The 21,938-nt window shown below is 38.5% G+C and overlaps 2 protein-coding genes across 3 annotated transcripts in view; one reads left to right on the top strand and one right to left on the bottom strand.

The window, feature by feature from the left end:
* The window catches only part of FANCB (Fanconi anemia, complementation group B), a 27,181-nt gene extending 15,935 nt beyond the window's left edge, over positions 1-11,246 (bottom strand). Inside the window, exons 1-3 of the mRNA XM_014544311.1 lie at positions 11,148-11,246; positions 9,442-9,601; positions 3,017-4,028 (exon numbers count right to left, since the gene is read on the bottom strand). Of these exons, the coding sequence (XP_014399797.1) occupies positions 3,017-3,943 (927 nt within the window). The 5' untranslated portion in view covers positions 3,944-4,028; positions 9,442-9,601; positions 11,148-11,246. The remainder of the gene's footprint in view (positions 1-3,016; positions 4,029-9,441; positions 9,602-11,147) is intronic.
* Positions 11,247-11,571: 325 nt separating this feature from the next.
* Positions 11,572-21,938, top strand: part of MOSPD2 (motile sperm domain containing 2) — a 41,202-nt gene continuing 30,835 nt past the window's right edge. The window contains exons 1-2 of one of the 2 annotated variants that reach the window (XM_005871876.2): positions 11,572-11,708; positions 11,888-11,957. In XM_005871876.2, coding sequence (XP_005871938.2) covers positions 11,700-11,708; positions 11,888-11,957 — 79 coding nt within the window. In that variant the 5' untranslated portion in view covers positions 11,572-11,699. The remainder of the gene's footprint in view (positions 11,709-11,887; positions 11,958-21,938) is intronic. The other variant, XM_005871877.2, reaches the window with a different exon arrangement.

Raw genomic sequence — 21,938 nt, 5'->3', positions numbered from 1 at the left:
GCTGTGCACTCATACATGCACGCACATATCTGTAATCCACAAGTCTTGAATAGTCATCCAAAATAAATATAGGCAAGCCACAAATGCTGGGCACATATATAATTTTATAATTTTAAATATCCCAAGACCCAATAAAAGTCTCTAGTAGCAGTGAAAAGAAAAAGGCAAAAGTAACTTTATTATATTGCATTTAATCTAATATATCCAAAATACTATAATTTCAATTCAATATAATCAATAAAAATTTAGATATTTGACTTTCATTTTTTTACTACGTCTCTGACATCTGGTGTATATTTGACATTTCTAGCATATTCTAATTCAGACTAGCCACATTTGAAATGTTGAATAACCACATGTGGCTAGTGGCTACATCAGAACACTTCTGCTACAGAACACTTCTAGAACCAGATATACTTCACAATGATCTCAATTTTGAAAAGCCTGTTGCAAATTCTTGCCAAAACTTGCAGAGGTAATTTCAATTCAAGAGAGAAAGCCTAAGAAGAGAAAAACTACTCGTATTTCTCTAGAATCAGCTCTGTTTCAAGTCCTGTCACTGGATACAACATTGTACCTGGGAGGACTGATAGGAGAACACACTAAACTTGACTTTCATTACTTATTCTAATTTATGCACGTTTGTAGTTAACCTATCTTTTTAAACTGCCCTAATTCCTTTATGGCATGAGGTACCAAAAGGATGGATGGATAGTCCCTAGCCAACCTAAAGGAAGACCATTCTGTTGTTTTCTCCCATTTGAGGAAAAAAAACTGCTATCACAGACACCAGTTTATTTTTCAATAATGTATTTGTTTTATTATTCAAAACCTCTTACAGACTACTACAATCAGTAAATTCCTCTCAGAACTCAATGTTAGAAAGTATTTTTCCCTTAACAGTGTATGTTCCCTTCAATTGTAAAACCTGCTATATTTACTTTTTTTGTCTTAACTGCTAAATTAAGTGTAATTGTTCACATGCAATTACTTCCCTCAACACTTTCCCCCTTTATTTGTAGATTCTTAGCACTTATTCCCACTTTTAAAGTAATCAAATATTTTACCCTAAGCTATATCCAAAACTCCAAGGTTACAGAGGCAATTTAGAAGCACTTAATTTGGCAGATATCAGGGCATTTGCAAATAGTTTAGAAGTACAGACTCCCTGGAGAGGTAGCCTAAGGGATAGGGCCTCAGGTAACTTGTGGAAAGGATGGTGATCCATTGTAGAGAAAGAACCCTAGAACACAATTTACTGAGCTTCTCCTAGGTGCCAAGCACTGTGCTGGACACTTAACAATGGCATTTAATTTAATGCTCCCCTCTCAAGAGACAGGATGATTTCAATTTCATAAAGTCAGAAAACAGGTTCACAAAAATGAAATACTTTCCTTAAGGTAAGACTAGTAAATGGCTCAGTTGGGATTCAAACCTAGGTTAAGTGTGTTCTTTCCATGACCCTGACCCCAATAAGGATTATGGGCTTTACCAGAGGATTTCCCCCCACCATTTCTTGGAAGGAAAAGAAGTATAAAAAGATAGAAAATGCTACCTTCCAAATAACCTTCAAGTAAAAGTACAATGTGCTTTTAAAAGACTGCTTTCAAATTAAAACAGGATAGCTTTCAAATTATTTTCCTTTTGAGGATGTAAGTCCTATATGTGTAACTGAGAATGAATATAGTTATATAATCCCTATTACCATAAAGGTAATTTACAAGGCAAAGTCTGATAAAACACAATTTCAACCTGACATTTCCACATACAGAAAGTAACGATTCACATAAAAAAAAATGCTTCTCAAACTTTCTAAAATATTTATCAATATTCCATATCAAGGTGATAATGGAGTGATAGAAATTATAATTGAGCTAATTAAATGGCTAGGGCACACAAAGGAAGGCACTATCTCCAACTTTAAAAGTTGTATATATAATGTACTAAAAAAATCACTTTTGAAAAAGACATTTCTGACAAGTAATGATTACTTATCTTGAACTGTAAACACTCACATCACATACCTGAATGAGTTGGTATATATCTAAAGCCAGCAGGATTCAGTGTTACCAAAAATCAGTGTCAGAGAAATATTGTTGGTACAGATACCCTGCTACAAACCTCCAAATTCCTATTCATTTTTGCATCTTTTTACCTGTTACTGAACACGCAATACCAGCGAGTATTTTAAAGCAATTTCCTAACCTTACATTAAAAGATACAACTAACGTAAATGTGGATAAAATGTGAATGCTTGCTAAGAATAACTCCGAGTTTCAAAATATAACATCATAAAATTGTCTAAGCAAGTTTTTAGAAAAAATAACACTTATCACTTCCATCTCTGGAGAACAATTATTTGTTTCTTAAGGGACAATCACACATTTAAAGAAATTCCTCTAGATTTTAAGTTTAAATAGATAATCACCAGCTTCTAAAAAGTTAAACTTATTTGAGTTTTCTAAGAAAGCTTATGAAGTCAAATCACTTATAATTTTACTAAAGGCCCAATGCACAAAATTCGTGCAAGGGGCTCGGACCCCACCGCCATGGTGGCCGCCTCTGCCTAGGCAGCTGCTGCCACTGCTGCGGCAGCCACCTTGGCCCTCACAGCCCCGGCTTTGTCCGGAAGGTCGTCCGGAAGGACGTCTGGTCTAATTAGCATATTACACTTTTGTTATTATAGATTCTAAGTAGAAATACACATCCAATTATCACATTATAAAAATTAGCGATTGTCACTTTAAAAGACAAATAAATATGTAATAATTAAAGTTATATCTTTATATATTTCCAAATAACTCAAAGGTTTTATGACTCAAAGTGGCAAAGCAAAACCTTTATCAGGTAGTATTCTGATAACTCTAAGAAAAAAGCGCATATATGATCTTCATTTAAGTGCAGCACTGAAAATTGGTTTGGATAATAAGACTCCAGGATGAACTCTATGAAGTGTAGGAATGCTACTAGATCTAAGACTACACCAAGTAAATAATTATGAGAATAAGTACTGTACCTGAAAGTTCTTTTCCCAAACACCACAAGCACTGGACCTAAAGGACACAATGAGAAGGCGGTCTTCACCTGAATCCATAAGTTGTATTGCACAAGGATCTTCAAATGGAAGCTGGCACACACTTTTAGGAGTCCCATTCTGGAATGAAATCAGCTGATTCCTCCGAGTAAGGGCAATCAAAGACATTCTTAGCTTGTTGTTGACAAACTCAGTTGCACAGACATGCACACAAGTTATCACACTGCTATAAGCAGGAGGGATAATATATGTATCGCTTATTACTTCTTCACTTTCAAGAAAGCATACACAAAATCTGGTGTTCCAAATTGCATAATCTGATTTTGAAGGCTCTGAGGTGCTTTCCTCCTCAGATAAATAACATTTCTTTTGTCCTAATAAAACCATACCTAGATTTTCAATCTCTCCTGCCCACTCAATAGAGGAAAAGTTAATGGACACAGTAATAACTTCGCTAGTCTGGGGAGAGAGATAGAAGAATGTTTTAACATGTTTCCATATAATTAAAGGCCCGTTAAAGACCCGTAGGCCATCCTTCAACTCATGGGCTAGTCTAAAACTCAAACGTTTTTCAAATTTATTGGTACTGTGAAGAAATAGTAGAAAATATTTGAAAACATTATTCTTTTCATTGCATTGTATCATAATATAAGGGAGGTTCATTCCAGTTCTGAAATCTGACACACAGTTGCAACACAAGATTTTTAAATCAGAGTTTTCTTCCTTTATGCTAAAGGATCCAGTGGACTTCTGAACAAATGCACTTGTTTCTCTGTCAAATACCATTCTTCTGACATGCAATATGGGTATTTCTGCAGGCCCTTTATCTGCAAAGTTTCCTTTAGACAATTGAAAAACAAGGACTTCACCATTATAACACAAGACTCTTTCTTGTTCATTAGATGACATTGCTTGTTTGCTCCCGATTCCACATCAAGTCTTTGTGTTGGTCCAATTTTGGAATACAAATTGATTCCATTCAATGCTTTTAAACCTAAAAATGAGAAAAACTGCCATCAAGTAGGCAGAGTTGAAGAGAATACACGTTTTTGTTTGAGAACTATTAACTTTGTTAGACTATTATAAATTTTATTAAGTTAACATTTTTAAGCATTTTATGCTATCTTAATGTCACACATCAAAAAACATATCCTAAGTATTATTTCTGTACAGCCCTTAAAAAACACAGTTTGCAAAGAATGCAAGCAACCGCATCACACACAATAATGGGATGTGTTAACAGCAACTATTAAAAGCTGTAGGGCTCTATTAAAGTGACTGCAGACATTCTTTCTGGCTCAGGAAATTTTGAGATCATAAATGTCTGTGGCTTTAAGCTGCTAAATTGGTCTGTTGCAGCAACACACAAATACATTCCACTATGGCTTTTGTTTTTTTTAATTAAATTGATATTATTTTTCAGAACTTCATGAAATCTGTCAGGTGAAGTAACTGGAGATAATGTATCATAATACAAACTAGCAGATGTCAATGGCTTATTGGTGTGTTGTTAGGCAATTACTATCAAAGATATAGGGCCAACAAAGTAGTTTCAGCTTCCGTAGTAAAGTTAGGTATGCAAATCAAAAGGTGTGGCTTTTAGATATGAAACTACCTTTTACTTTAAAGGAAATAAACATGTTAGTTACATTACACCAAAATGTATGAATAATAATTCCTGTATTTCAAATTTTCCAGACATGTCAGGACTCTTAGAAGATAGCCAAAAAGGGGAAAAGTATAAGATGAGATATTCAAAGATAAAGATCTAAGAGCACATTGTCTTTTACTACCCACTAGAAAAGTTTTTTAAAAATAAAATTACCACTTATTCCACAGGTTTAAAGGTTTATTTTATGAACATGTGCTAAGAGATTTTACTCTTAAAACAAATGTTGAATTAGCAAAAAAATAAAAGATACAAACATATATGTGAATTTAATTAGCCTTGAAATTACCAAAATTTTGAGCAAAAAATTAATACTCATAAATACATTAATATTAGTAGCTAAAATAACCAAAAATAACTTCTGTATAGAAAAATATTTTGTTATTTTAATATTAAATGCCACAGGTAATATTTAACCAACACAGTGCTCTGACTCACTAATATCCAAGTGTGATAGGAAGGAGAATCTGACAGTTAAAAGGTTAGTAGACTCTCCCCCTTTACTGAACTTTAGAGTATGTATTATCACACCCTGACAAAGTTATGACTTAGGAAAATCAGGCCCCTTATATTCTACTAGAGGCCCAATGCACAAAGATTCGTGCAAGAATAGGAAGCCTTCCTTCCCCTGGCTGCTGGCACTGGCTTCCCTCCGGCACCCGGATCTGGGCCATCACTCTGCCCGCCACCTTCCACCTTCACTCTGGGCTGGAGCCGCCTTCCACCTGCCCCGGCCGGCTCCATGGCCGCTACCCAGAGGCCGGCCCTTGGCAGCCGGCCGATGCTTGCAGGAGGCTTGGCTTCTTTCATCGCTGGGACGATGAAGGAAGCCAAGCATCCTGCCCACTCCGGCTGGCTCCATGGCTCCGGCCAGCGCCGCCATCTTTGTGGCTATGGGCGCCATCTTTGTTACGGAGTGACGGTTAATTTGCATATCACCTTTTTATTAGTATAGATTCTTTTAATGCAATATATCACCACGTTCCTTAACTTAGAAACATCCATCTTCAAACTATCTATTCCAAATGCCATTAGGAGAGTTCGGGGTTTCATCTTCTCACTTAGGCTGTGGTTAAAGCTCCTAATTGGTCTTCCTTAGTCTAGTCCCTCCCCCTCCAATAGATCCATTTATTTATGCTATCTCAATTATTGTTCTGAAACATAAACTTTATCTGGTAACTGCCTTCTAATTTAAAAATCTTGTATGCACATCCCAGCCCTTTTCAATAGATCCACGATCCTTGAATTACTACCTGGAAAGATAGATGTTAACATATTGAATATATGAATGACATAGAGATAAAATGTTACAAACCACTGTTATAAAATTCAGCATGATATTGAAAAAGCCTTGCTATAATCCTAACCCAACATTTTTTCAGCATGAGCTCTAAGCAACAGCAAATTTACTCTCATGGGCTTCGTCTCAAACAGATTTAAAAACACAAATGACTATTATATAAAAGGTCATTATTTCTTATTTTTAAATACTGTTGCAAAAACATGCATATTTTCAATGTTATTTAAATGGGCCACCTTAGAGTTAAAAATTAGAAGCTACTAATATGTCATGAATTTTTGAAGACAAATTTTTCCTCAAACTTTCTGTAATCTCAAGGCCTGATACATGCACATATATGTGTATATCTTTTATTTTATACAAATGCAATATTTTTTTAAGAGTAAAAGTTCTTAGCATATGTTCATAAAATAAACCTTTAAACCTATGGAATAAATGGCAATTTTATTTTTATTTTTTAGATAGAAATAATCTGGAAACAAGTTAAACTCAGGTTCAATTTGGAGGTTCCTAAACCAATATAAACAAGCCCTGACTAATCAAACCCTGATTATCATATTTCAGCCTATTCATCATTTATACCCTTAAAACAATAGCTGCAGAAAAAAACAGGTAACTCAAACCAGTTAAATTTTACCTCCTACTCCAACTATGGGGGGCAGGAGATTTAGAAACAGAGTATTTACAAAACTAGAGGCCCCGTGCAATTTGTGCACTGGGGGTGGGGAGTCCCTCAGTCTGGCCTGCATCCTCTCGCAGTCCGGGACTCCTCGCTGCTTACCGCCCGCCAGCTTGCTGCTCCTTACCACTTAGTTCACTGCTCCTTAGTGCTTCTGCGGAGACGGGAGAGGCTCCCGCCACCGCCGCTGCGTTCACCAGCTTCTGGCTGAGCGGTGCTCCCCCTATGGGAGTGCACTGACCACCAGGGGGCAGCTCCTGCATTGAGCGTCTGTCCCCTGGTGGTCAGTGTGCATCATAGCGACCAGTCGTTCCACTGTTCGGTCGATTTCCATATTAGGGCTTTATTATATAGGATAGTATGCAATTAGTATGAGCTTTTCCTGTCCCATATTACTTTACACCAAAGTTGACAGTAAAGCAAATTGTCAACTGAATGGACTTCAGATTTAACAGACAAAATTACTGGTCTGTATGTCATATGTGAAAATGAACACCCTGTTAATTTTAAAATCCTTTTTGTTCTTTTTTAAATTTCTTTAAAGAGGAAGAAAGGGGGAGAGAGAAAGAAGGAGAAAGAGAAACATAGATTTGAGAGAGATACATCGATTGGGTTGCCTACGTATGTTTCCTGACCAAGAATTAACCCACAACCTTTGTGTATGGGATGTTGCTTCAACCAAATGAGCTATACCAGCCAGGGCTTAAAATGCTTTTAACCAAGATTTGCTTATAATTAAATTAACAGGTTATTTTTTTCTGATTAATTCACTTATTTTTAACAAATTTTAGCAAATAAACCGTATGTTGAAAAAAACACTAGTAATTTCACAGACATAAGTAAATATTACCTATCTACAACTATAGTCTACATATTTAAATCCAAGAGTCACACCTGGTAAACAATGTTTGGGGAATGATTAGCACAGGATCACACTACATTTAGAGTGGTAATTGTTTCTGTTGTCACATGGCGTGACTTTCTGCAGCAGTTTAAACACATGCTGGCTGATATTCTGAATTAGTCCCTTATATTGAGGTTTTACTGTATATATCTATATATATAAAAGCCTTGCCCTGACCGGTTTGGCTCAGTGGATAGAGCGTCAGCCTGCGGACTGAAGGGTCCCGGGTTCGATTCCGGTCAAGGGCATGTACCTTGGTTGCGGGCACATCCCCAGTAGGGGGTGTGCAGGAGGCAGCTGATCAATGTTTCTCTCTCATTGATGTTTCTAACTCTCTGTCCCTCTCCCTTCCTCTCTGTAAAAAATCAATAAAATATATTTAAAAAATAAAAAAATAAAAAATAAAAGCCTAAGCAACCAGCTGACCAACTGACCAGCCAGTAGCATGACACGCACTGACCACCAGGGGGCAGATGCTCAACGCAGGAGCTGCTGAGCTGCGGTCACTTGGCAGCAGTGGGTTCTCGGGTGATACACCTGGAACCAGAGAGGAGGGAGCCTGATTCCGGAGTACATAACCCAAGAACCGCCCTCTCACAATCCGGGACCCCTCAGGGGATATCAGAGAGCCAGTTTCGGCCCTATCCCCACAGGCCAGGCAGAGGGACCCCACCAGTGCACAAATTCATGCACTAGCCTCTAGTTTTATACATAAAATGTGTGAGTATACTAGAAAAGCAATACATAACAGCATAAATATAATAGGTTGGCAATAAATTATCCTCATCTGTTTTCTTTCCACCAGTCTCCCAAACAAATACACAATGTTGCCTTTAAAAGCTACTAAATTCATTTGGACACTTTGTATTTCAGAACTCTTTTAGTTACTACCAGTCTGGTAGTATGATCTGTAGATGAAATCTAAAAATGTCTCTAAGAAGCCACACCAATTTCCACCAATATAAAGTATCTTTGGGGGAAAAAAGGTAGCATTAAGAAAGCTAAGTGCTAAGTAAAAATTTAAACTAATCATATTAAACATAATCTTATGAGCATAATACTGATAGATGTCATTTTTTCAACATATAGACATTATTACCTAAGTAAATTAACTTGGCTACAGAACTAGTGTTAAAATTTTTTTCTACCTATATGACTAGAAGTCATTTGTTGAGGCCTCCCCAGAATTAATCTCCCCTTTCCCTTTCTCAACAATATTTAGTTGATCTTAAATACAGGTGAATATGGGGAATGGTGATCCAATAACAGCGTTAGGAAAGATTAAGTTAAAGAGGTTTTCTATGTCATACTAAGGACTTCTAACTTTCTCTATGCAATGATAAACCACCAAGAGATTTAAAAAATAGAAATCCCAGTATTATATTTCTGAATTATAAAGATTTGGGTGACAGTGTTGAAGACAGGTGAGGTCAGACTGAAGGCAGAGCCATTAATTAGGAAATAATGAGTACTTAATTAAAGGGAAAGGCGACTTTGGAAGGCAATATGGCAATAAATGGAAATGCATACTGGTATATCCAGTAATTTCATTTCTAAATATGACCCAAGAGAAGTAATCCTACATAATTCACAAAGATATTACCCTAGAATGTTCACTGTGTTGTTATGTGTAACATAAAAAGTAGTAAAACCTTCAATGACCACCAATAATGAAATGTATAAATACAGATGGAATATCACAACATAGTTAAAAGAAATAAGTTAGATCTAGGTGTATCACCATGGCTAGATTTCAAAAATAAAATGAGAAAAATACAGTGCAAAAGAATGTATATGGCAGTACATTATTTATCTAAATCAAAACACAAAACAGCCTTATATATTTTCTGTTTACCTTACAATGGCTATATTCTGAATGCTTTTTCTGTACCAGGTACTGTTGGACTTTGGAGTCAATCATTTATTCCTCACAACATCCTTATGCCACAGGCACTATTATTTCATTCTACAGATGGGGAAACTGAGGCAGGAAGTTTCAGGATCTTCTTAAAGGCCTACAAAAAGGAAGTGCAAGAGTCAGGATTCAAATCCAGGCAGCCTGGCACAAAAAAATTTTAAAAAAAAGTTGTACAGATTCATGCCACATTCTGAATGACTTTATTCTAGAGAAAGGGATAGATTTCAGGGTAGCGGAATGGAGCCAGAGGAAGACCTTAGCTATACAGACATACGTCAGAGATATCATGGGTTCAGTTCCAGATCATGGTAATAAAGCCAGTATCGCAATAAAGCAAGTCATAATCTTTTTGCTGGTGGAGGGTCTTGCTTTCAATTTGTAAAAACACAACACCCGTTAAGCACACCATAGCAAAGTGAAATAAAACGAGGTGTGCCTGCCCTAGCTGGTTTGGCTCAATGGATAGAGCATTGGCCTGGGAACTGAAGGGCCCTGGGTTGAGTCTGGTCAATGGCACATGCCCAGGTTGTGGGCTTGATCCCCAGTAGGAGGCGTGCAGGAGGCAGCCGATCACCGATTCTCTCATTGATGTTTCTACCTCTCTCTCTTCCTCTCTGAAATCAATAAAAATATATTTTAAAAAACAAACACGAGGTGTGCTTGTATCTAAAATATTATTAAGAAATACCCAAATAATCTTTAAGCAATTTATTCATTTTTTCTCTAAAAAATGTAAACAAAAAAGTCTGGGTGAAAGATGCTAAAGTGTCAATCACGTTTGACTATGGATGGTGGAAACATGGGGACTGTTCTTCTTACAAGGTTTGCAGTTTTCAGCACCTTTAAATTTTTTTTTAAAAGGCAATATCATTGAATGCGAAATTTTCCTTTCAATTTTTTAACCAACAGCCATAAAATTTGTCCCAGTAACTTATGAGTCAATCTTTCTCAACTTTGGCACTTACTGATAATTTGCACTGGATAACTTGTGGGGCTTGTCCTGTGCATTGCAGATTTAACAGTACCCTTGGCTTCCACCCACCAGATGCCAGTAGCAGGTCCCCTCCCAATTGTGACAACAAAAAACGCCTCCAGTCAGGCAGGGGTGGTTGAGCATCCACCTAGGAAGCAGGAGGTCATGGTTCCATTCTGTCAGGGCACATGCCTGGGTTGCAGGCTAGATCCCCAGTGTGGGGTGTGCAGAAGGCAGCTGATCAATGATTTTCTCCCTCCCTCTCCCTTCCTCTCTGAAATTAATAAAAATATTCTTAAAAAGCAACGCCTCCAGACATTTCCAATTGTCTCCCCTTGCTTTGAGAACAATCATCTCGATAAAGTATACAATTTACATCTCTTAACTTTATGCAACTTTGTTTCAAAGATTTCAATGATACATTCGTTAAGTGCCAAGTCAGAAAGTTGTTACAGAGGTGGAGAAACTTCCAAGTGAAATATCCCCAAATATAACCAGCACTTAAAATCTCGTTATCATTCCATAGGATGATGTCCATCCAAGGGATGATGGACACAGGCCCAGGGATGCCCGCTTTCTCCCTGCTCTCCCGCAACGATGACAACGAAGCACCCCCAGCCCCGCCGCCCCCTCCAGGAAGGTCGGGTAAGGAAACACTCGCTGGCCCTACCTCCGCGCCCGGGACCCTGCATCCTACAGCCCCCGGGTTCCTGAAGTTCCACCCGCGCACGCAGTTCCGGAGGCTCCAAACCTCCCGCCGGCGCACGGCATCTTGGGAGGGCTGGACCGGAGGCGGCTCTGAGGGGGTGGAGCCAGCCGAGCCGAGGGAGGCGGAGGAGGCGGGGCCTCCCGGGAACATGGGGAAAGCGAATAGCAGGCGGAGCTTGCTCGGGCGGAGTTCGTGGGGAGGGAGAGGTAGGAGGAGTGCCTTCTGTCCAAGGCTGGCGGGGGTGGGTCCGCAGTGCCGGGACGCAGGGGGCGGGGCGCGACCAAGAAGCGAATGGGAGGCCAGGTTTCGGGCAAGGTCCCGCCTCCAGACTCGGGCGGCCGTATGGGATTGGGCAGCGCAGCTACACCTCCGCCCGCCTTCCGGTGTCACGCGACCGCCTCCACCTCCCGCCCTTCCCTCTCTACCTCCAGGCCGGCCCGCGGGTGAGGAGCTATTGGGACAGCAGCGGTGGAAGTGAGGACGGTGACTGCCATCACGTCTACGCCCGCGATCATGGCCGAGGTGAGAAGCCGAGCGCAACCGCAGCGCTGCCGGCCCCCTCCTGGGACCCGGATTCCTCCTCTGAGCTCGGGGTGAAGGCGGGGGGTTGGGGGGGACGCTCCCAGGTGCAGGTGGGCTGAACCCAGGGGAAGCAGGCTGGTGTGCTTGCTAAGCGTCTCTTGCTCTTGTCTCCCTTCCAGTGTCAAGCCCAGAATAAAGCCAAGCTCATCTCTGAGACCCGACGAAGGTTCGAAGCCGAGTATGTGACAGGTGGGTACCGCGTTCTCGGTGTGGAGGCAGGTGTGCAGTGAGCATCCCCAGCTTTGCTGCTGGTGTGTTTGCGGGTGTCTCAGTGGGAAGTGTTAGGGACCATTTCGACCCTCACGGGGACGGTGCCCTGCAAGTTTCCAAGGTTTTCCTCTCCGTAACATGGCATGCACACTGCTCCAATTGGGCAGCTGATGCGTCCATTGCTTGCTAAAGGGTTAATGCAAGTTGGAAATCAGTGTATACTAGCATCACAAGTTTATGGAACTTGCAGGACACTTTCCCCGTCCACGGCACTGGTGACACTGTCCAGTCCCTGGTTCCTCTGCTGACATTTCACCAGCGGCAATCGCGAAAATGAACCTGGAAACTGCCATAATCCTATTCACGTGTACTTAAGTGGGGATCCAGATTCCTTGGATATTTTGCTTAATTCCACGTCATACAACTAACCCAGCATGCTACCAACTGCGTAGGCTCTCCAGTGCTAGAACAAGTTCTCATCTTTTTATCTCACACTGTACCTAGCAAAGTACCCGAGAGTCCAGAATTGATTTATTGCTTAAACATTCTGTGCCCATATGTCACAGATACTTGAGTTGTCCAGTTAAAACCGATGATTTAATCCTTGTAATTTTAAAAGCATGCAGGATAATTTGTTATAAACATGATATAAATATTCTAATTCTAATCCTGCCACTTGATAGTTTACTTGTCCTTTCTGCGCACACTGAATAGCTAATTGTCTTTTCTGTTTCCATTGCAGTAAAATGGAAATAATTGGGTTAGGATCATTAAGTAAAAAACATGTATCAAACTGTCTAGCGTGGGGTTAGCATATAGTAGTCTGTCAATGAATATTTTGCCTCTATATTCATTTTGGTTACTGTGAAAGGAGTTAAGCTTCCACATCTTGACTTTAGTGCTAAAAGATGTTCCCTGCAACTTTAGACTGCACTATATTATGTCAGTTGATGACCTCGAACGAAAAAGGAAATCTGTTCCCAAAAAAAACCTGGTCAGTAAATATTTTAATCCCTTCCCATCCTAAACTTTGCACCAGAGAGTTGCAAAAGCACCTGATTCACCTTGAGTCCAGAGATCTCATTTCTAATCACATAGCTGGTTCCAGTAAAGAAATAATTCTAAAATTTCTTTCTATAGAAATGAGACTTTTATGGCTATGTGGTTTATAATATTTTAAGAAATAACTTAAAACCTGACCTAGTGTCTACCCAGTAGTCATTCACTTGCCCCCAATGTACTCATAGGAATGTAGCAATAGACAAGATCTCAAAGGTCATCTTGCTCCAACCTTCTTATTTATAAAATGAAGAAAGTAAAGTTAGAGAGATTAAGTGATTTGCTCAAAATCTCTAGTGTTAGTGGCTAGGCCAGGGCAGGTGCTCAGATCTTTGAATTTCACTATAGTAATCTTTTGGTAACACCATCCTGTCGAATTATTCATGCCACTCCCCAACTTGAAACCCTTCAGTACCTTCCTACTTTGTTTAGAATAAAAATTCCAATTCTTAATGGTGGCCTCAATGCAAGGCCAGGCATGCCCTAGTTCTTACCCACCCCTTCATCCTCCTCTGTTCCTACTCTCCTTGCTTAGTATAGATTTCTCCAAGGCCCACAGTAGGAAATGTATTATATATTGCAATCCAGTACATGTGCACACACAAAACTGAAGCAAAAATTTGTTAAAGAATACTTATTCTGAAAACCTGTAACTCCCTTGAGGCAGTGACCCACAAAATTGTTATCACAACTTACAAACATACCCCACAGTTTGAAAAACATGACCAGCCACACTGCCTCTTTTATGTTCTTCAAACAAACTGAGTCTGTTTCTATCTGGAAACCTTTCCACTTCTCTATGCCTGGAAGGCTCTTGCCCAGGTAGTGTGCATGGCTAGGTCTTTTTTTTCTTCTTTTCCATCTTGGTTTAAATGTATCTGAGAGGCCTGTGGTGATTATTAAATAGCCTCCCTGTCTTGTTTATTTCGTGTCCTTCGCAGGTCTTACCATAACCTGTAATTATCTCATTCATTTGTTTACTTGCTTATTGTGCAGTCCCTCCTGTAGAATGTATATAGGTCTGGGGCAACCTGTTGGCATTGAGGGCAAGGTCATACTAACCTTTGTATACCTAGCACAGTTCTCAATACATATTGAATGAATGCATATAGAGCAATGCTTAAATATATACTACATAGAGAGATTAGGCCAAGTCCGTGTTAAGGGCTGTCCTAACCGGCTTCCCTCCCCCACCAAAATCTGGCAAAGAGCAGCCCTCACAATATGTCTGATGAAGACAGTGTTATTTCTAAGTAAAGCCCTGTGTGCTATTAAATATAGGGAGGGTTTGTCCTTAAATATACACACTTAGGTATGTGTGAACTCATGGGTGGGTTATATGCACAGACTTTGTAAATATTAATTTAATTAATTTAAAGATTTTCATGGAAAAGAAAATAACCTTTGAAGACTTTCTCCCCTTAAAGTTTCAGGAGTTTAGAACATCCACTTTTTTCTGTTTTATTTCACCCTTCCTGTTGTCATTTCAGAAGAGGCTTAAGGTAGATTTAAGCAACACCATGTTTTTTCTAAAGGAAAATATTATCTGCAAATATATCATTTTAAGCACTGGCTGTACTCCAGAAACTCAGATTTTTGGGAACTCAAATTGCATTTTTGTTTCCATAGAAATAAAGTTACCAATTATGGATAGATTTGTAGCTGACAAAAGAATTAAATAGAAGTCCATTATTTTTTATTCATTAATAGCCCATTTTTTTCTCATTGTTTCTGGGGTTTCAAATGAGTAACATTTCCTGTTCTCTCTTCCTTCTTCTTGTGGCCAAAGCAAAAGACTAATCCATTGTGACAATAATTGATTCAGTTCCTCAAATACTCAATATGTGTTTAATGCTGCGAAACAGTGTATCAGTATTAGAGAAAGAGCTGAAGAAGGATAGAGCCCCTTCTCGAACTCCTAGAATCTAGTAGGAGCATTAAAACAGAACTGTTAAAGTTAAGACAAATTGTAGAAAGAGTGCTATAGTCATTTCTGTAGAAGTCAAACAAGGAAAAATCGCATCTGGTTCGGGTGGCTAAGTTAGCAAAGTTAGGAAAAATTTCACAGAAAAAAAGTGTTTCACATGGACTTTGGAAGATGGTGGCACTTGACCAGGTGGAGAATACGATCCAGGCAGATAGTGTGGGCTAAGTTGCTGAAGTGAGAAGGTATAAGGGCATGTTCAGGAAGCCAGAGGGAGTCCATTTTGAGGAGCCTAGGGAGGGTAAGCTAAGAACAATAGTGTAGAGAGCCTTGGGCACCTAAGTGATGCCTTTGTGCTTGGTGAGTTTGGAGAGCTATTGACTGTGTTGTGAGCTTTGTTATTTTAGGTTTGTTTTCTGACTTTACAAGTATAAGAATTCATTAAAATGAATTTTAATACCCCAAACAACTGAGGAATCCCCCATAAGCTCATCATGCAGAGATAGCTCTAAGGGTAGATGCATTCTTTCCTGTCTGTTTTTCTATACATAGAAAAACATAGCTAAAAACCCGTTCTGTGTGTAATTTTGTGTTGCATTTCTTACTGACATGATTTTCTTTCCCCAGATATATAAAGTTAGCAACATTTTATATTACTATCAATGTTCAGTTCTATAAATTAAAGATAATAGTCTTACTCTTTAACTTAATAGTCCCTTTTTGGACATTTCTTCTTAATACAATTTTTTTTTGTACAGTAGTGCAGATTATTTCCTTAAAACTCGTGTCTAAAAGTGGAATTCTGATTATAATAGTGTATTTTTAAGATACTTCATTTTATGTGTGCTAAACTTTATTCATTGTAAGTTGCACCAAGATTCATTCCCAACAGCCCGTAAAAAAATTAGTTTCACCATAGCCTTACCCATATTTAGTGTCATCATTTCTTAACTTATGGTTCTGTTTTAGTTTGCATTTGATTACTAGTGAGATTAAACTTCTTTTCATATGTCTACATCCATTTATAATTTAATTTTTATTACTGTGGCCTTATAATTGGTTTGGAGTTTTCTTGTTTATGTCAATTTTACTTTTTTCTTTTTTTGAATGTATTCAAAATTGCCCATTCCTTTGTGGTTTCTTCCATTGTTGTTAAGTTAAATAATTTTCTCTCATCCAATAAATTTTTCTAGTCTCTTAATTTTTGTTTTGTCTTGGTTTATTATTTTTTTAAATTTTGAAATGTCTCATATAAGCAAAATGTATAAAGCATGAATAAAATAAACACCCATGTACTCACCACTCAGCCAAAGAAATAAAACTTCCTATGTATCTCATCCCTGATCATCCTGCATTTGTCCTTTATCCCTGCCTGTGCACCCTCCGGGCAACTGTTTGTCCTGCATTTGGTCTTACTCATTCTCTTGCTTTTCATTCGCTTTACCACCTATAATGTATTCTTCACCAGTACTTTATTAAGTTTACCTCTTTTTGAACTTTAAATAAAAGCTGAATATGTTTTTCCATGGCTTGCTTCTGTTGCTCAAGAGTCATTCATCTTGGCTAATAGAGCCATACTGTGATTTATTACTTTTTATAGCTGTGTAGTAGTTCATGGAATGAATATACCCGTTGATGGATTTGGGGTTATTTCTAGGTTTTGCTATTATGTACATTGCTGCTGTGAACATTCTCACGCTTATGTGGTGCTTAGACTTTCTCTAAGGTAGTAGTTCTGAAAGTTGGTCCAGCAATTGTAGTTCCCTGAGACCATTTTAAGGTGTTTGAGAGGTCAATACTATTTTCATAACACTTAAACATCATTTTCCTTTTTCATTGTCATTCTCTCACAAGCAGACAGTGGTGTTTTGTAGAGGTTATACGGCATATGATGATGTCATTTCTCTTGACACCTGATAGTGTTGCAGAAGACCCAAGAAAAACCAAGTGATGCCTTTAAAGAAGTGGAGGGACACAATTTTAATTACACCAGCAGAATCCAGAATAATTTCCAAAAAGAGGCTTCGCTTTTTATAACCTTCTGGGGTCATTGTCTTGCAGATATGGTTCCTCCTCTTTTCCTGGGCTTACAGGAAGGCCCTCAGGTGTCCATGATCTGTCCTGGGGCCAGCGATAATGACCTCCCCACCCCCAGGGCAATGCATTGTTCACAGTTTTTATGGCCTAACACGCCTTGCAAGACCAGTTTCCTCCTCAATAGAATGACTGCTTGTGTGTTCACATGTGTAAAATTTTTCTCAACTTTAATATCTAATATGGTAACTACCAATAAATATAACCCATATAAACAAAAAGGCTCTTTGGGGTCCTTAGTTATTTTTAAGAGTGTAAAAGGGGGCCTGAGACCAAAACACTTGGGAACTGCTGCTCTAGAATTTGTACCCAACAATGAAATGGGTGGGTCATAGACTAGGCACATGTTCAACTTTACTAGGTTATGCCAAACTATTCCCCAAAGTGACTGTACCAGTTTTATTTTAATCAGCAGTATTTGAGTGTCCTTGTTTTTCCATACCCTAAAATTTGCCATTGTTATTTTTTCCCCATCTGATGGGGATGTTGGGATATGTCATTGTGGTTTTAATTTGCATTTCTTTGAGTACTAATCAGACTGAGCATTTCTTCAAATCTCTATGGGCCATTTGGTTTCCACTTCTGTAAAAATCACTTCTTGTTGCTCTTGGTGCTTTGTTCCTCCATCTAAATTACAGAGTTAGCTTATCATGTTTCCGGGTAAAATACTTCTGTTGGGATTTTGAGTGGAATTGTGTTAAATCAGAAGATCATTTGTGGGAGACTTGACATTATCATGGCTCAATCTTCCAATCCAAGAACCTGGTATATCTTCCTATCTGCTGAAGTCTTTCTTGTTGAAAGATTTATAATTTTCTCCATAAAGGTGAACCCATTTTGTTAAATTTATTCCCAGGTAGTTTGCATGTTTTTGTGATTTTTTAAATTTTATTTTTTGAAAATATTTTTATTTCTGTTGTTTAAGTGGTGTCCTCTAAGAATTTATTTTCTAAATGATTGTTGCTGGTTTGTAGAAAGTGCATTTGGCTTTTTTACATTAATATTGAACTCAGAAACCTTATTAACTCGTCTTAATCTTGATAGTTTATCTCTAGATTAGTTTGGGATTTCTGCATATACAATAATATCATCTTGAAATAATGACAGTTTCCTTCCTAACTTTCTAATTCTTCAAATTCGGTTACTTTACACTGGATGGAGCCTTTAGTATTGAGTAAAAGCAATGATAAAAGCCTACTTGTCTTATTCCTGATCTTAGAAAGATAGCTCCAAACATGTCACCATGAAGCATAGTCATAGTCTCTGTAGAGATCCCTTATCAAAATAAAGACATTTCCTTCTATTCCTGGTTTGCTAGTTTGGGTTTTTGTTTGTTGTTTTGTTACCATCATGACTGATGGTTGAATTTTACTAAATGCATTTTGTTCATCTACTGAACACATTAATTGCATCTGGTATTTTTCTTGTAATAGTATGGTAGATTATATTAGTCAGATTTTTAAAACATATTGGTGGATTCAGTTAACAAATATTTTATTTAGGAGGGTTGAATCTGTTTTCACTAATTGGCCTGTAATTTTCCTTTCTTGTACTTTTTTGTGTGTTTGACATCAAATTATGCAGTAGAGGCATGAAAAGGGGAATGGGGAAAATATTCTCTCTCCAGCAGGAAGCAGGAAAGGGGGAAACAACCCACCTAGTAACTAGAAAATACAGTGAAAAAGCAGAAATAATCCTACTTTTATTGATAGTTACCACAAATATGAACAAATATATACTTGTTATCAGAGCAGATTTTTAAAATTCTAATTGCATGCTGCCTATAATAGACTACTTTAAAAGAAATTAATGTAGAAAAGTTGAAATAAAGAGATGGAAAATATATATGTATATATAAAACAAATATTAACCAGAGTAATCCTATGTAATCTGTACTTTCATTAGACAAAATATTATTTAGGGTGAAAATACATATAAAAAGGGATACTACTAGAGATAAAAGGAACCAAAAAAGATATAACAATTAGGAACAACATACAAAGTATCTAATGATACAGCCTTAAAATACATAAAGCAAAAGATCCCAGAATTATAAGGGAAACTCAAGAAATCCACAAAAATATTGAATGATTTTAAGAAACCTCTTTGAGAAATACTCAGAACAAGCAAGCAAGAAATCCCTAAGATTTTAGATGTTAACACTCCAGAACAAAGTTGATGATAAGTATGTATGTATATATGAGTGTACAGATTCTCCTATCCAGCAAATAGAGAATATATTCTTTTGAATATATATTTTTGATTTGGAGCTTTCAAACAATCATACAGATCATGTTCGCACACCATTAAGAAACAGAAGTCACAATAAATAGGTACTTAAAAACAAATCAAATGCTAGGATACTGAAATAACACACCTCTGAATAACCCATAGGTTAACATTTTCTTAACAAAGTTTGCAATTCTTCTGCTAAATACCCTGTGGGCTAATGAGGATATCACAATGGAAATTACAAAATACTTAAAGTTGAGCAACCACAAATTACCATATGTGCGTTCATTAAAAAACAAGGCCCAAATAAAAATCAGCTAAAGATTCGATTCAGAGAGCTATAAAGTGACCACAAGGTAACACAGAGAAAGTAGAAGGAAGGAAATAAGAGTAGATACTCATGGTATAGAGAAAAAGGATAATAGATATAATAAACTGATTTTTTAAAGGACTAGTACAATAAAATGACTGATCACAAAGAAAGGGAGAAGGCAAAGAATACACTAGGAACAAAGGCAGGTATAAAGAAAGAAAGAAAGATAGATAGATAGATAGATAGATAGATAGATAGATAGATAGGTAGATAGATATGCAAATTGACCGGATGGCAGAATGACCGGTCACTATGACTCGCACTGGCCACCAGGGCGCAGACACTCAATGCAGGAGCTGCTCCCAGCCCGCAGACCCCGATCACCCAATGGGGCTTGCCGTCCAACCTCTCGGTCTCTCCCCCCCAGCTGGCAGGCTCCGATCACCTGATGGGGAACAGAAACCGGGGGTGCGTGGCAGTAGATGCGGGCAGCGCCAAGCCAAGGCGGGTGCAAGCTAGCGGTGCCCCTATCACACACAGGGCGATCAGCAGTGGGGGGGGGGGGCAAGCGGGCAGGAACAGCCAACCTCTCGGTTTCTCCCCCATTCCCTCCCCACCCCTGGCTGGCAGGCTCTGATTGCCCAATGGGGATGGGGAACTGGGGGTGGGTGGTGGCAGACATTGGTGGCGGGGGCCAAGGCCAGCTGCGGGCAGCCGGGGAAGATCAGCTCTGATCGAAGGCCAGGCCTAAGGACCCTATATATGAGATATATATGATGAAAGCCTAATATGCTAAGTGTCTGGTCATCAGTTCAATCAAAGTGTAATATGCTAATGACATGCTAAGTCCTCTCAACCGCTCGCTATGATGTGCACTGACCACCAGGGGGCAGATGCTCCGACCGGTAGGTTAGCTTGCTGCTGAGGTCTGGCCGATCTGGACTGAGTGAGATGGGCCGGACACACCCTGGAGCCTTCCCATGGTCCCTCCCCGGCTGGCCAACTTCCTGCATCCCACCCCAGCCCCGATCGTGCACCGGTGGGGTCCCTTGGCCAGGCCTGAGCCCTCTCACAATCCGGGACTCCTCAGGGGATATTGGAGAGCCGGGTTTCGGCCCAATCCTGCAGGCCAGGCTGAGGGATCCCACTGGTGCACAAATTTGTGCACCGGGCCTCTAGTATATAACAGATTTTTTAAATCATAAGAGAATAATACAATGCCCAGCTTTATCACATTAAGTTAATAAACTTAGATTAGATGTAAAACTTTCTGGAGAAAGAAAGACTACCAAAATTGTCTCTGAGAAGTCAAAAACGTAAATAGATCAGTGACTATTAAAGAAATTCAGTTTGTAGTCCTAGATCTCTATGATTCTCACCACCTGCCACCATGAAGTCATCCACATACACATAAGGTGCAGACAGTTTTGTTAGTCCCAGGAATGCAGAGATGATTCATAGTCAGAGAATGCAGCAGAGGAATTTATCGCATTAACATCATGCTTCTCAATGAAATGTTTGAATAGATACAGTTCAGCAATCAAAGAAGATCAACATTGAAAAGTGTCTTTCTTCTCTTGTGCCTCTTCACTCCCTTCCCTCCCCTCTTTAGATAAATATATTTGTATCTTTTTCATTTTTCTATATTTTTAAGCCAATACAAACATAGTATATTCATTAACAAAATTAATGAGGAAAATGTTTATTTCAATACAGAGAAACCAAACTGGGTTTAATTCAACTTTATGAAAAGCAAACAAACAAAACTTTTAGCAAACATGGAAAACTTTAAGTATATCTTCTAAAAGCCTACAGTAAATGTCATGTTTAATTGTGAAACTTCAACATAACACCCATAAAGTCAGGGAAAAGACATGATCTCCACTATTATTTTATAATTCTACAATGTATAAAATGATCTAGTTATCAATATGGCAAGAAAAATAGATGTGAGGTTTGTCAATCTATCATTATTGTCTCATGATAGCAACACAAAAATCTCTAAACTGTCTAATAATCTAACGGAAGAAACGTATGACATTTTCTTTTAAGGAAAAAATTATAAAATGTTATTAAAGAACATTGAAAGACCCGTACCAGATCAGCAGACAGATGTGTCATCTAAGATATTAAATTTCTTACATATCCACATATGAATCTATCTGGCTCCTCAGCCTGAATCAGAGATAGTGGTCATTGTAGTCTTCATTATCAGCATTTTCAGTCTTTTTAAGTCAATTTTATTTTAGAAACCCCCTAATGAAGCAGTAAATTTATTAATACTTAACCCTTGAGTATGTGTTTTCTAATGTTCTCTGTGATAAAATCGGGAAGTATG

The sequence above is a fragment of the Myotis brandtii genome, unplaced genomic scaffold (genome assembly GCF_000412655.1).
Source record: "Myotis brandtii unplaced genomic scaffold, ASM41265v1 scaffold359, whole genome shotgun sequence".
Taxonomy (NCBI): Eukaryota; Metazoa; Chordata; class Mammalia; order Chiroptera; family Vespertilionidae; genus Myotis; species Myotis brandtii.
The sequence above is the reverse complement of the archived record's forward strand: the minus strand, read 5'-3'. Positions and strand labels throughout refer to the sequence as shown.